This window comes from Myzus persicae, unplaced genomic scaffold, assembly GCF_001856785.1.
Source record: "Myzus persicae strain clone G006 unplaced genomic scaffold, MPER_G0061.0, whole genome shotgun sequence".
In the NCBI taxonomy this organism is placed as follows: Eukaryota; Metazoa; Arthropoda; class Insecta; order Hemiptera; family Aphididae; genus Myzus; species Myzus persicae.
In genome coordinates, this window is record NW_019100681.1 from 1 (window position 1) to 14,718 (window position 14,718).

A 14,718-nucleotide genomic window follows, 5' to 3' on the forward strand; every position below is an offset into this window, starting at 1 on the left:
ATAATTTATTTATCTGTAAGTAAACTACAATTTTATTATAATTGTACATTTATCTAGAGAAAAAGCATAAAATCTAATAGGTAGATTCCTGTTATGCATTATTTGAATTTATCTAGTCAATGTGTACAATGTTTGTCATTCATATAAGTACCTATTTTTAATGGTATACAATTTTAAAAAACAGAAGTATACTGATATATTTAATACACAATAATACTCAATATACTTATGATATACCTAATACACAATAATTAATACTCAATTTTTCCTGGTTCAATAATTCGTGTATTTTCTACTATTTTACAAAGATGTTAACACTGAAGACAACCAAGACAAAATGATTGATGGTAAATCAACTGAATCGTGTTCAAGTAGTTCAATAGAGATGCATTCATCTAGTACTCAGGGTTAGTATAATTTTAGACAATCATTTTTATTCGTTAAAATAAAATAGCTACCTGCTTAACTAATAAATACTGATGTTTTTAAAAGTAAGGTACATTAAATAATTTATTATTTGTAAATCAAGTAAGTATCTAACAATTTTTTTTTTTATTACATTTAGAATTAAACTTGAAGTTAGATTATCCGACTGATAGAGGACATTTTAAAGGACTTACAACAGACAGCAAACTTAAACGAAGCATTTTGACTTATGGTCCATGTAGAACATTAATACAGTTTCCATACAGAATTATACATGGCAAAAATAGAAAATTTTCAGTTGACTATTACAATATGAAAACTAAAACTGGTGTTCTAATTCCCCGTATTTGGCTCTGTTACTCTGTTGAATTAGATAAAGTATACTGTGAAACATGCTGGCTTTTTGATGATTACAATCATCGAAATTTTAAGTCAGAATGGATTGAGGGCATTGACGATTGGCAACATTTGTCCCAAAAAATAATTTTTCATGAAATATCAGGTACTCATTTAGATGCAATGCAACTTAGACTTGCATGGACAAATAACTATACTATTGATAAAGAGTTAGAAGTTCAAATTTCTAATGAAGCTAAATATTGGAGAGATGTTTTGGAAAGAATAATAAAAATAATTTTAAGTCTTACTGCTGGTAATTTGGCACTCCGTGGTAATGAAACCAAACAATTTTGCGAGGGAAATTTTCTTAGAACAGTAAAACTATTTGCAGAATTTGACCCACTTTTAAGAACACTTCTTGATAAAAAAGATGGCCATATTAAATATCTTAGTCCAGCTATTCAGAATCAGTTAATTGAAATTTTATGATGTAACTTAAAGAAAATCATTTGTGATGAAATAAAAATGTCTACTTTTTTTTCTATAATTGTTGACTCAACCCAAGATATTACAAAATTAGATCAAGTCAGTATCATAATTCGTTATATTACTATTGATTATACTAAGAATACTGTTTGTATAAAAGTCATTTCTTGGGTTTTATACAATCGATCATCATGGTGCCGAAGACTACACAAATCTCATAATAAATGTCCTATCTCAATTAGGCTTAGATATTTCTAAATGTCGTGGTCAGGGGTATGATGGTGCCAAAGTAATGAGTGGTATTTATAGTGGTGTTCAAAAACGTATTCAAGACATAGTACCAAATGCTCATTTTGTTCATTGTTGTGCCCACAATTTGAACTTAGTAATTTGTGACTCTGCTAAAAGTTCAGACACAGTTAGGCGTTTTTTTATTACTGTACAAGCAGTTTTCAATTTTTTTAGCAGTTCAGCTCATAGATGGGCTTTATTAGCATTAGGAGATGAAAATACCTTAAAAGTTCATAAAACTGTTCTTAAAAAAGTATGCGCTACACGTTGGAAAGCTCGACACCAAGCTATATTTGCATTAAAAGAAAGATTTAATGATGTCTTGATCACATTAACAAAAATTGCTCTTACAACAACAAATGGTGATGAAAGAAATGTTAGCAAAAGTATAAGGTCCAAATTGGATTCTGTAGAATTCATTTTACTTTTATGTTTATGGGAAAGAGTATTGAGAAGTATGCAAGATGTTTCAAAAGTATTACAAAGTGTTGATATAAATATTCAAACTTCTTGTGATCTTCTTGAGCAAGCAATTGGATCATTATCAGAATTGAGACAAAATTACAGTGACATTGTTAATATTGCCAATGATTTGTGTTCTAAATGGGGTATTTCATCTAAATTTCCATCAAAACGCCAACAATTCGCCAAATTACATTTTGACGAAATCGATGGTGACAGAAGATTAAATGTAACAGAAGAAAACTTTAAAATAAAAATATTTTATCCAGTTGTAGATACTGCTTTAGCACAACTAAAAAATAGATTTAAAGGATTAAATGTAATCTCATCGACTTTTGAATTTTTAAATCCAACCTTTCTTATAAGTACTGAAGAAAATGATTTAATAAAATATGCATTTGATTTTATTCAACTGTATAAGTCTGATGTGACTTCAGATTTTACTCGACAGTTACTAAGTATCCAATCCATAATAAAAAATAAATCAGATATCAGAAACATTAATGATGTTATAAAATTTATTGTGAACAATGATTTATCAACAGCTTTTTGTGATGTTCTAACAGCTTGTATAATTTTTTGACAATTCCTGTAACTGTAGCTTCAGCTGAAAGATCTTTTTCCAAACTTAAATTAATAAAAAATTACTTGAGAAATTCTACTTCTCAAGAAAGATTAAGTAATATATCAGTATTAAGTATTGAAAGATGTCGTACTGATGAAATTAATATAAAAAAGATTATTACTGATTTTGCAAATGCAAAAGCTAGGAAAAAAATGTTTTTTTAATACTTAACCATTATAAAATATGTGTATTATTATATATTATTTTTATTTTTATTTCTAGTGTTAAATGAAAATTAAAATTGTTATTTTTTTTGTAACTTATTTATTTTATCTACATTGGTACCTATGTTGTTTATTTTACAAGTTTTTTTATTAATAAAATCTACTCAACATAAAATTGTGATCCTGTATACTTAGGTACTGCATTGAAGCTCTACACAGAATTTTTTCAACGAGAAAGCTATGTATTGTTTCTTTAAAATCCTATACATCCACAAATACTATCCTATCTAAGAAGTAAAAAATTCCCATAGTGTCAGTACGACTTTTATATGTATCTCAAGAAAGAGGGGGGGCCCATGCATTTGTTTGTACCTGGGTCTTTGACTCTCTAGTTACGGCACTGTATACAAATATTTAAATCGTTTGACAATAAATAAAAAATGTACAAATATTGTTATGTACAATCCAGTAAAGACGAAAATAATACAAACATATTATTATTATTTATAAGATTCAATTTTTTTATTGTTGTTACTCATAAACTTATCCATTATTAAATCCTGTAAATTATTAAATGTCATTATTATTGTATTATCTGCTTTATCTTTTTCGTTTAGTATAGTTTTTGAGTTAAACGTAGTTGTTTTCCATCTATTTTAAAAACAAATTAATGGTTGCATGCATATTATAATTGCATAAAATATTTTCATATTATCATACCTATTTAAGGTTTTTATCATACGTAGGTATTTTATAAAATATACTAGATGACACAATTGTGCGTCAGTTAAATATTTTACATACTTACTGTATATTATTAGTATCAACGTCGAATTATCATTATATATTCTCAAAATTGTTTGGTTACCTATTTAAGTTATAAAATAATGCCTTGACTAAGGTATAATATGGTTAACAAATAATTTATAAATATTGTACTTTTTTTATTCATATGAATGATACCTAGAGTAAAACTTATTATACTCGGTCTATACAAAATAAGAAGAGTTACCCGTCTTTTGACTACTTTTTCCAAATCAGAAGTTTAGTATTTTCGAATAACCAAATAATCACTTTGTGTTTTGATTGGTGGTGTTTTTATGCAAAAATGACCCCCATCCGATTTTTTTATGCGTATGCAGTTTTCATTGATCATGGTGGATAAACCGTTATATTCTTGTTCCAGTTTTAAAATTTGTGACTGAAACTAAAAATTAATATTATTTGATAAATATATTATTAAAATATTTAATATTTTACTTTCTGTTTTCTTAGTTTAGCATTTACAACGGGTTCGATTTTTTTAAGATTCTGCATTTGACAATGTTTTCGATGATTATAAAGTTCCTAAATTTATATTATCATTATTTCAATATAATGATGTTTAATTAAAGGAAGCTAAAAAATATTAATGCTATAATAACAATAATAACAATAATAACGGTGAACATACGTCGATTTCTTCATCATCTGAATTTTTATCACTTGCACTGAAAAAAAAACCCCTGGTAACATTGACAATATCGTCTTATTAAACTTGAACAATGCTTACATTTGTCATATAGACAATATTTTGTTAAAATGACAATATGTTTGATGAATTTATAATTATTTAATAAATTTAAATATGCATATTGTCAATAATATGAACAATAAAATAATAAAATAAATAATATATTATCAAAACAATAACATGACTATTATTGATATTATCATTTACGTTGTGGTTTTTTTAAACATTTAATATATATTTATAAGCCGGGATTCCCCAGAATTGACGATATATTGTCGTCGTAACAATACTATTATCATATTTTTGTTATAATATTATCAATAATATAAGATGATTCGTAATTCGTTTCGTTTTCGTATATATTCGATATTGACAATTAACATTTCACGCCAAATAACCGTTGCGAGATCAGTGTATTAATTTATAACAGTTATCTAGTTGTAACCAGTGTCTTAAAAAGGTTAATGTCGTTAATGATTTAAATATATCAGTACATAATTTTGTTGTATCTACCTGACAGTGTATTGTAGCTGTACGCTATACCTATATTGGTAATTTTGTGCTTTTCGAAAATTTTGATGATCACAGTATACGTTTCAACTTTCAAGTAAGTCACATAATTTGTTTATTTCTAATTTTTTTATTAATACTTAATAGTAGGTTCCTATATATTATATTTTTATTTTTATTTAGGCAGTGTTTATTCATTTAACAAATATCTAGTGGGTAGAAGTTTCTTCAAAAGGTTTATGATTAAAATATATAACTTTGCTATATCTACCTGATGGTGTATTGTTGCTAAGCCTAAATTGGTCGTCTTGTGCTTTTCGAATATTTTGATGATCCCAGTACGTTTCAACTTTCAAGTAAGTCACATAATTTGTTTATTTCTAATTTTTTTATTAATACTTAATAGTAGGTACCTATATATTATATTTTTATTTTTATTAGGCAGTGTGTATTCATTTAACAAATATCTAGTGGGTAGAAGTTTCTTCAAAAGGTTTATGATTGAAATACACCACTTTGCTATATCTACCTGACGGTGTATTATTGTAGCTATATATTTTTGTAAGTTTATTTTTAAAAATGCTTTGTTATTTATGTCAATTTAATGCTGATAGTTGGAAATCTTTAGTTTATCATTTTAAAATTTTTCATTTACTTAAAACAGACAGTAATTATACTTGTTGTGAAGGAACTTGTACACAATCTTTTCAATGCTTAGCTTCATTTAAACGACATATTCTACATAAACATTTCCCTGAAAACATCCCATCAAATAATCAATAGAATTTGTTGTAAATTTGCATAATAATAATAATTTTACTAGAGTAGACATTACCAATATTCAAACTAGTATAATAAATAAAATAATTAAGCCAATTGTATCCATGCTGAAGAATGTAGTAGATGATGAAATTAAAGAACCAATTAAGGTTGCTAAATTTCATAGAATTGCTTCTGTTATAGAAAATCCTTTTTTATACTGTAACACTGAGTATCGCTTAGTAAATTGGCTTATAAAGAATGAACTGTTATTTAAAATAAATCAATTTACCATTAATAATGAAATTTGCCCTGTACAATACAATGGTGAATCGGTGTATAATGAAAAAATCACCAAAGGTGTACTCTTACCTTTGCAGTTTCAGTTTAAAAAATTCTTTGAAAATGGAGATAATTTTAAAGAACAGTATACTCGGTTAAATTACTATAAAAACAATCAATGTACTTCTATTGAACATTTTGTTCAAGGAAGCCTTTGGCAACAAAAAGTTTCTCTATTTCCTAATGAAAAGATAATATTTCCATTTTTTTTATACATGGATGAATTTGAAATAAATAATCCTTTAGGCTCACATGCTACATTTCAGTCTATTTCCGCTCTGTATTATAGTTTCCCACTATCAGAAAACAATTCAAAATTATCAACTATATTTTTAGCTGCTCTAGTTAAACACATTGATATTAAATCATTTGGTAATGATAAATGTTTACAAAGTCTAGTTAACGAAAATATTCATTTTATATTAATCATTTCATATTCATTTTGTCCTAGGCATAGTTCTTGGAGATAATTTGGGTCTAAATAGCTTATTAGAATTTAGTAAATCTTTCTCAGCCAATTTTTTTTGTCGCTTTTGTAAAGCTTCTAAAGCATCAACTATAACAATGCTTGAAGAAGACTCGAGTCTTTTGCGCAATGCACACAATTATTCTGATGATGTTGCTAGTATGAATTTTGCAGAGACAGGGGTTTATCAAGAATCATTGTTAAATCAAGTAACTGGGTTCCACGTCACACAAAATTTTTGTATAGATATAATGCACGATTTGTTTGAGGGCGTTTGTCACTATGATTTGTGTAACATAATTAAATATTATATTGTTACTGCTAAATTGTTTTCACTTGAAACTTTAAACAATCGTAAAATGAATTTTAATTATGGACCCATTGAGATAGGTAACATTTCACCTCCCATAAAAATGATTCATTTAGAAAAAAAACATTTAAAAATGTCAGCTAGGGAAGTTATGACATTTGTTCATTTTTTTCCTCTCATGGTAGGAGATCTTATCCCTGAAAATGATGAAGTTTGGAACCTTTTTCTTTTATTAATTCAAATTATAGACATTCTTTTATCTTATACCTTTACTGATAGTGCAATTTCCCATCTTAAACAATTAATTTCTCATCATAATTCTATGTACATAACACTTTTCAATGACACCTTAAAACCGAAACATCACTTTATGATCCACTATCCAACAATAATAACAAATTCAGGCCCTCCTAGACATTATTGGTGTTTTCGTTATGAAGGTAAACATAAAGAATTAAAAATGTATGCAAGGTCAACAACTTCAAGGAAAAACATAACATTAACTTTAGCAAAAAAAATGCAATTAAAATTTGCTCATAGCTTAATGGTATTACCTGATAAAAAAATTATTGTAAATGATAAACATAAAATTCAAAGTAGTTATACAGAAAATATAAATAACAAACTTAATTTGACTGTGTTACAATATGCCTGTTATACTGAATTAATGTTAAATGGAATTGTATACAAAAAAGATTATTTTTTAACAAAAAACTGTGATAAAATATGCTTATTTAAAATATGTGAAATTGTATTAATTAATAAACCAGATAGTAATGTTTATGTTATGGCTAATGAAATAAAGTTAAATCATTTCAATTCTCATTTTGAATCTTTTAGTGTAGATTATAGCGAAGAAGTTGTTAATCGTAATTGTATTTGTAATGTAGATGAATTTAGTGGACCTCCTATAAATATAAGTAAAATGTCATCTGGTCAAAAAATGATCCGTTTAAAAGAGTTTTATTAATTACTAGTACATACATTTATTGAATTTTATTTGGATAGGTATATTATTAATTGTTATTAACTAATTATGCATTTTTTATTTAGGTTTATTTATCATCATGTATAATTTCTAAAATATATGCAACATTAATTTTATCATTTTTTTCGTTAAACTATATAGATTCTGTTGTTTTTGTTTGAATTATAATTATAATCCAAGATGGCTAATAGTAATGACAAACTTAATGCACACTATGTCAATTTTTATGAAGATTCCTCTTGTAATGTATGTAATATTTTAATATTTGTAATAAAATTCTTATTTATATTATTTTATTGTTTATACTTTTATCTGGAATGAAAATATTTTTAAAAACAGTTATTTAAAAAAAATAATTTGAAAATGTATAACATTGTAAAATGTTATCCATTTCTAGTTCTTATAGATTTAAAACCAGTAACAATTGATTGCTTACCTACCTATTTATTTCATTGATTATGTAGTTAACTGAAATTGGTCAGATACCTGATTTATCGAATAACATAAATGCTGCTGAAAATGATATGTTGGATTACAATTACCCATATGACGAATTACCTCAACTTAAAGAACTACTTGAAAAATGGGGTTTACAGTGTGTTTATCAATCCTGTGTGGGTAAGAATTCAATTTAATTCTAAATGTATTATATTATTTACAATAATATATTCTTAATAAATCTAAAAATGTTAAACTAATATATTTTTAATGTAATGTTTATGTAGATCAATTGATAGATATTAAAGTTCTATCTATTATGAAAACACATCATGTCGAGAAACTATTATCGAAATTCCCTTGGGGAATAATTTTTAAATTTGAATACGAACTTACAAAATGGCAAACAAATAATAGTATGGTAACTGTAAGTAATGACCATAATAGTAGTACACATTTGGGTGAAATTGTGTTGTGCTCTTCAAGCACACCAATTGTAGAATATTCTCACAAATCCCCAAATATCAAATATCAATTGAAAGTAGATGAAGTCTTGAACTCTACTACACAAGGTGCTCTAATATTAAGTTATTATGAGACAAATAATAAACTGAATGATGGCATTCGATCGACGCTAGTCGACATCCTCATTGGAAGTGTACTATCTCAAAAATTACCAATGTCTGTCATCTTGGCAGAATCAATTGCCGATCAAATTGTGGTGATGTTTAAATCAGAAGTAAAGGTAATTATTGAAATTGATTAACTATGATAACTGTTAAATAATTTTTTAATTGTATATGTACCTATCTAGGATGTATATTTTATGAAAATTGGAAATATAAGAACCCAAAAGGAAAGCTATATGCAAAATATTACAATTGTCTGAGAAATTTAAAAAATAATGGATTAGTCCCCACATCAGCAGTGAAACATAAAACATATAATGACAAACACCAGAAAACCAATAATTGGACTGAAAGAGAATTTGGTAAATTTTATTGAATATACCTATCTAATTGTAGATGCTTATCGATCTGTATATATACTTTTTTTGTGTATTAAATATTAAATATTTTTAGTTTCTGAAATTGAAATTGATGGTATACTAGATATTCTTAAACATGGTAATAGTACATTCCCAGAATTAGAATCAATGTGGCATGCAACCATAAACTATCGTCTGAATAATATAAAATATGCTACATCAACTGCAGATATTTTAAAAACCTGGAAACATTATTTACTCCCATATGGGCATAAACTAGTAAATAATTAACATGTTTAATGAATAAAATACATAATTTAAAATTTATCAAATTATGTTTCAGATTGATATTGATTATAACGCTTTATTTCCAATTAATAATAATATTTACCAAGATTTCAATGATAAAGCAGAAAAAATTATCAAATTGCTAGATGAAAAAGTCAAAGATACTAATTGCCGTAAAATACTAGACAACTTAATATCAAATAATAATGACATTAATATGAATGAAAGTAAGATACTTAAATATTTGACTAAACAATAATTGTATTTTACTTAATTGTGTAAATTATAATCATTTGTGTCTTACATATTTTTTAATAATGAGTCTTTAAAATTTTAAATTACAGATGTCAAAAATGCTGCATTATTTTATTTGTTGCATGCTATGTTTGCGCCAACGTCAAGAAAAGTGACTACAGACAGTAACGGTAAGAAAAATATGGTCAAATACTCTATCAGAGATTCTCAAGATAGCTTCATAGTATTCAAAGAATCTGTAGAAGCCCAGCAACATCATCTTGAGCAACTTCGAAACCGAGGGATTCCTATACAACCATTCATCCTGATTGTCGGTACAATAAATGTTCAGAAAGAAATACTAGTATATTTTGACTCTGCCATGTATAAAGTTCATTCAGTGCTTAGATCTATAGAAGTATGCTTTAAAATATTCTATTTATTTAATCTGGAATATCCGTCAGGGGCGGATTGGGCCGCCGGGAATTCGGGAGTTTTCCCGGTGGGCCGCTTCTACAAAATGTCAAAATATAATAATATTTAATATTAATATTAATAACTATTATATAAAATATTTTTGGTCAAAACATTATGCTGAAATATACATTTTTTCTACTAATAGTTGCTTGACTGCCCGTATCAAAATAGTTATTGGTATTTTTATTTTTAAACATTTACCAAGATAGTGTCGGCTGTGATCAGGTTTATATTGTTTATAGATAATAATATAGATAATCTATAAACCTTGTGTGATCACGACCCGTTTAGTACAAACTACAAGATACCAATACCACGGAATAGATAACACTATCTCTTTAATAATATTAAATTGGCGGGTACTTTGTTGAAAAAAGATTAACATTTTTCTAGTTGTGATAATATTGTTTTTCATATTTTATTTTGTTTCTGGTCATTGTTAATAATAATTAAATTAAGATTATTTATCGTTCTTCGTTTTTCATCATGCCCAAAATCAATAAAAATAAAAAACCTATTGGTGGCGCAGAAAAAGTGCGAATAAAGAAACAGATAATGCTTCAAAATGAAGCAAAAAGCTGTTCAAATATATTAAGTATGTTTTCCAAATCTAAGGTAAGGATATATTTTATACTTTTATCATACTTAGTACAGTTTTTCCTTCACATTGTAATATTTAAAACAGTATGCTTAGCACTTCACAAAATATAATTGCCTAATGCTTTGCTTTGCTTTGTTTATGATTATAGGATAAAGGTAATATTTTAAGTAGTATAAGTACTAAGAATGATCAAGATATTTTATGTAGTTCAAACACAGAATTGTCATTAAATGTTGATGATAATATAACTGAAATAGGTACTACTGTATGTACTATTGTTGAATCAAGTAGTACGCCTAGTAATTTTAATTACTTTCAAAAACCATTTACCACAAAGCTAGAGCAATTTTTTGAATTTCACCCACAACAACCTGAGTTTGTTCCTCAATTTAAATCTTCTAAGGCTTTTTATGGGAAAAATAACATTCAACGTCGTTGGCTATCTTATGATACAACATCTGAATCTTTATACTGCAGTGTGTGTTTAGCATTTTCATCAGATAAAAATGTATTTGTTGAAGGTTTAAATGTCTGGAGTCATGTTTACCAAAGAATCCATGAACATGAAATTAGTAAATGTCACACTTTATGTTCTGAGTCTTTTTTTAATTATTCAAACAAAAAAACTATTGATTATAGATTATTTACTGACCAATTGCACAAGAAAAAAAGTGAAGTCACAAAAAATCTAAATATTGTTGAACGTGTAATTGATAAAATTAAATTAATTGGAAAAAGAGGGCTGAGCTTTAGAGGTCATTTAAATGAATGTTCAAGAAGTTTAAAAGACCCTGCTATTGACCATGGAAATTTTTTGGATATTTTATTACTTTTGAAGAAATATGATGTTGTTTTAAATGATCATATTGAAAATATTACTGAGAATGCAATAAAAAACCATGAACGTGGAAAAGGTAAAGGTAGAGGTTCATCGTTAACGTTTATTTCTAAAACTACTGTTGACATGATTATTGATTCAATAAACGTTTTAATGAAGAAATCAATAGCAAATGACGTTAGAGAATCAGGAATGTTTTCTATACAGCTAGATACAACCCAAGATATTTCAGTGCAAGATCAATGTTCAGTTGTAGTAAGGTATGTAAATTCAAAAGGTGTTCAAGAAAAGTTATTATCAGTTGTCAACATACAAAAATCAACTGGTAAAAGTTTTGCTGATATGTTAGATAATATTCTAAATGAAAATGACTTAAATGTTAAGAAATGTGTTGGTAATGCTACGGATGGTGCTGCCAATATGCAAGGGCAATTTAATGGTTTTTCAGCGTGGCTTGAAAAATTGTCTCCTAATCAAGTCCACATTTGGTGTTATGCCCAAATATTAAATTTAGTTGTCATAGAATCTACAAAATCCCCACTTAATGCAGCAGCTTTATTTGTAACATTGAACGATGTAGCTATATTTTTCAAGGAATCGTACAAGCGAATGAATACTTGGGTGGACATAATAAATACAAATGATAAAAGACGACTGCAGGCAATTGGTAACACACGGTGGTGGTCTAAAGAAAAAGCTTTAACTCATATTTTTGGAGATGAAGGTTTATATTTGGAGGTTATTTTAGCATTAAATACAATAGAAAACTTAAATGAATTTACACCTGAAGCAAAGTTAAAAGCTAATAATTTGAAAAAATCATTTTTATCTTATTCAACAATCTTAACTGCATTTACTTATGTACGGATTTTTAATATAATTAGCCCACTATCCAAGTATCTTCAAACAAAGGGTATGGATTTGCTGAAGTGTCAAGAAATGGTTAGTGGAGCAATTACAGATTTGAAACAAATTCAGAGAGACTTTAAAGGAGTTAAAGAAATTTCTAAAAAATTTATAGATATTATGTCAGACAAATTAGAACAGTCACAAATAGATGATGTTGAGATTGAAAATGAATTGCCCTCTATAAGATCCAGAAAACGTAAAACATTAGATGGAGAAAAAACACATGACAACCAAATAATGAACAGTGAAACAAAGTATATGATTGAAGTATATAATGTCATAATGGACAATACTATTACAAGCATTGAAAAAAAGTTTTTAGGAAATAAAAAAATTTACACTGATTTTGCTTGTTTATCTCCTAGTAATTTTGAAGATTTACAAAATAATAAACTGCCAGTCACTGCATTATATGAACTTACTGAAAAAATTAAAACTTTTGAACAAACAATCACTGTTGATGATTTAAAAAGTGAACTTCTTAGTTTCTCCAGAAATTGGAATAACTTAAAAAAATCTATTCCAGAAACATATGAAACTTACAAAAATGTAGAATCAGATGATGATAATTTGTATAATAATGAAATAAGTACTGAAAAGTCACACTGCAATACTTGTATGAATTGTGCAATCTGTTGCTACTCTGTACTACTCAAATATAATTTATATTGTAATGCTTACAGTAACTTAGCATTAGCTTAAAAATATCTGCTTACCTTGCCATGTTCACAAATACATAATATTTTTTAACATAAAGTTTTACTATAACATTAGTTATTACTTATACTAGTAAGTTTATATATGTTTTTATTTATTTTGCAGGTAGCTTGTGAAAGGTCTTTTTCTTTATTAAAATGTATAAAAACTAGACTACGTAGCACATTAAGTGAAAATAAATTAGAAGCGTTTATGCTTATGGCAACTGAAAAAGACGTCCTATATGAAATAGACAATGATGAAATCATTAAATTACTTAAGTCAAAAAGCACATTGCTCATGAACAAATTGTCTTATTAACTACTAAGTATAGAAATTATAATATTAATAATTACATTTTTTTTATTTTATTATGTTATTTAGGTACTTAATAAATAACAAATGCAAAGTAAATAAACCAAGACAAGTAATATGTATTATTTATTTTATATTGTTCAGTTGTTAAAAAAAAAAAAAACAGATGAAAAAAATTGATTTTGAAGTTTAAAATTTTGTATTTTTCATTCTTATTTATTTATGTCTTTAAAATATACATGCAATGAAATTTAATAGTACACAATATCTTCCTGAATTATTAAAGAAAATGTGTGTGTTTGTGTTTAAAAGAAAATTACTAATAATAGATGTTGGCTAAATTCAATAAGTGGGCTGGTACTTTTGTATTTTCCCGGGCCGAATTTTCTCCCCAATCCGCCCCTGCCGATACCTCTCACCTTATCAGTATTCGTAATGAGTTCATCGTCCAAAACTAACACCGCTTCCACAAAGCAAAACAACAAACCACCTTTATCTCCATTAATATTCGTCAAAACCAAAATACCACAAACCAGCAATAAGTCACCAGACGACTCTTCTGACATCGATGATATCTGGCAAGCAAAAAACTCAAATAAACGAATCAGATCACCGCTTACTAAATCTCCTTCATACAAAAAAGTAGACTCTAACATTTTCATCTCAAAAAACCGCTTCGCACCGCTCTCGCCTACCTCGGCAACTGAAAATGAAAATGAAACTCAACATATGGAAACCTCATCCGAACAGCCCACTGATATCAAAATAAATCTTCCACCCCCTATCTTCATTGAAGCGAACTTAAATTACAATACCTTATGTCTCAAACTTAAGGAATTGACCGACACCTCCAGTTTTGTTTGCAAAAGTACCACAAAAGGTGTCAAAATACAAACATTTAGCTCCGATTCCTACAGATCAGTAATCAAATTTCTTAAAGAGGAAGATGTCTTCTTCCACTCATATCAATCAAAAGAAAACAAACCGTTCAGAATCGTTATCCGTAACCTTCACCCTTCTACTGATAAAAACCATATCTCCAAGGAACTATCAGAATTTGGATTTCAAGTCAAAAACATAACAAACGTACTCCATAAATCCACAAAAACTCCGTTGCCCCTATTTTTCGTCGACCTAGAACAATCCGAATCAAATCAAGACATCTTTAACTTAACACTACTCTGTTACTCCAAAGTCAAAGTCGAGACTCCCCATACAAAAAAAGAAATCCCTCAATGCCAACGTTGTCAGTC

At 27.3% G+C, this 14,718-nt stretch overlaps 2 protein-coding genes and 1 pseudogene across 2 annotated transcripts; 2 read left to right on the plus strand and 1 right to left on the minus strand.

Moving 5' to 3' along the window:
• Positions 1 to 337: 337 nt before the first annotated feature.
• On the plus strand, positions 338 to 1,254 carry LOC111040951. Its single transcript, XM_022325049.1, has 2 exons — positions 338 to 407; positions 566 to 1,254. Exons 1-2 carry the CDS (start codon positions 338 to 340, stop codon positions 1,252 to 1,254), a joined length of 759 nt encoding a protein of 252 aa, XP_022180741.1.
• Positions 1,255 to 1,290: 36 nt separating this feature from the next.
• LOC111040960 (zinc finger MYM-type protein 1-like) lies at positions 1,291 to 2,793 on the plus strand. Its single transcript, XM_022325055.1, has 3 exons — positions 1,291 to 1,350; positions 1,412 to 2,462; positions 2,606 to 2,793. The coding sequence occupies exons 1-3, from the start codon at positions 1,291 to 1,293 to the stop codon at positions 2,791 to 2,793; spliced, it is 1,299 nt and encodes a 432-aa protein (XP_022180747.1).
• Positions 2,794 to 3,305: 512 nt separating this feature from the next.
• Positions 3,306 to 4,605, minus strand: LOC111040967 (annotated as a pseudogene).
• Between the last annotated feature and the right edge of the window lie 10,113 nt (positions 4,606 to 14,718).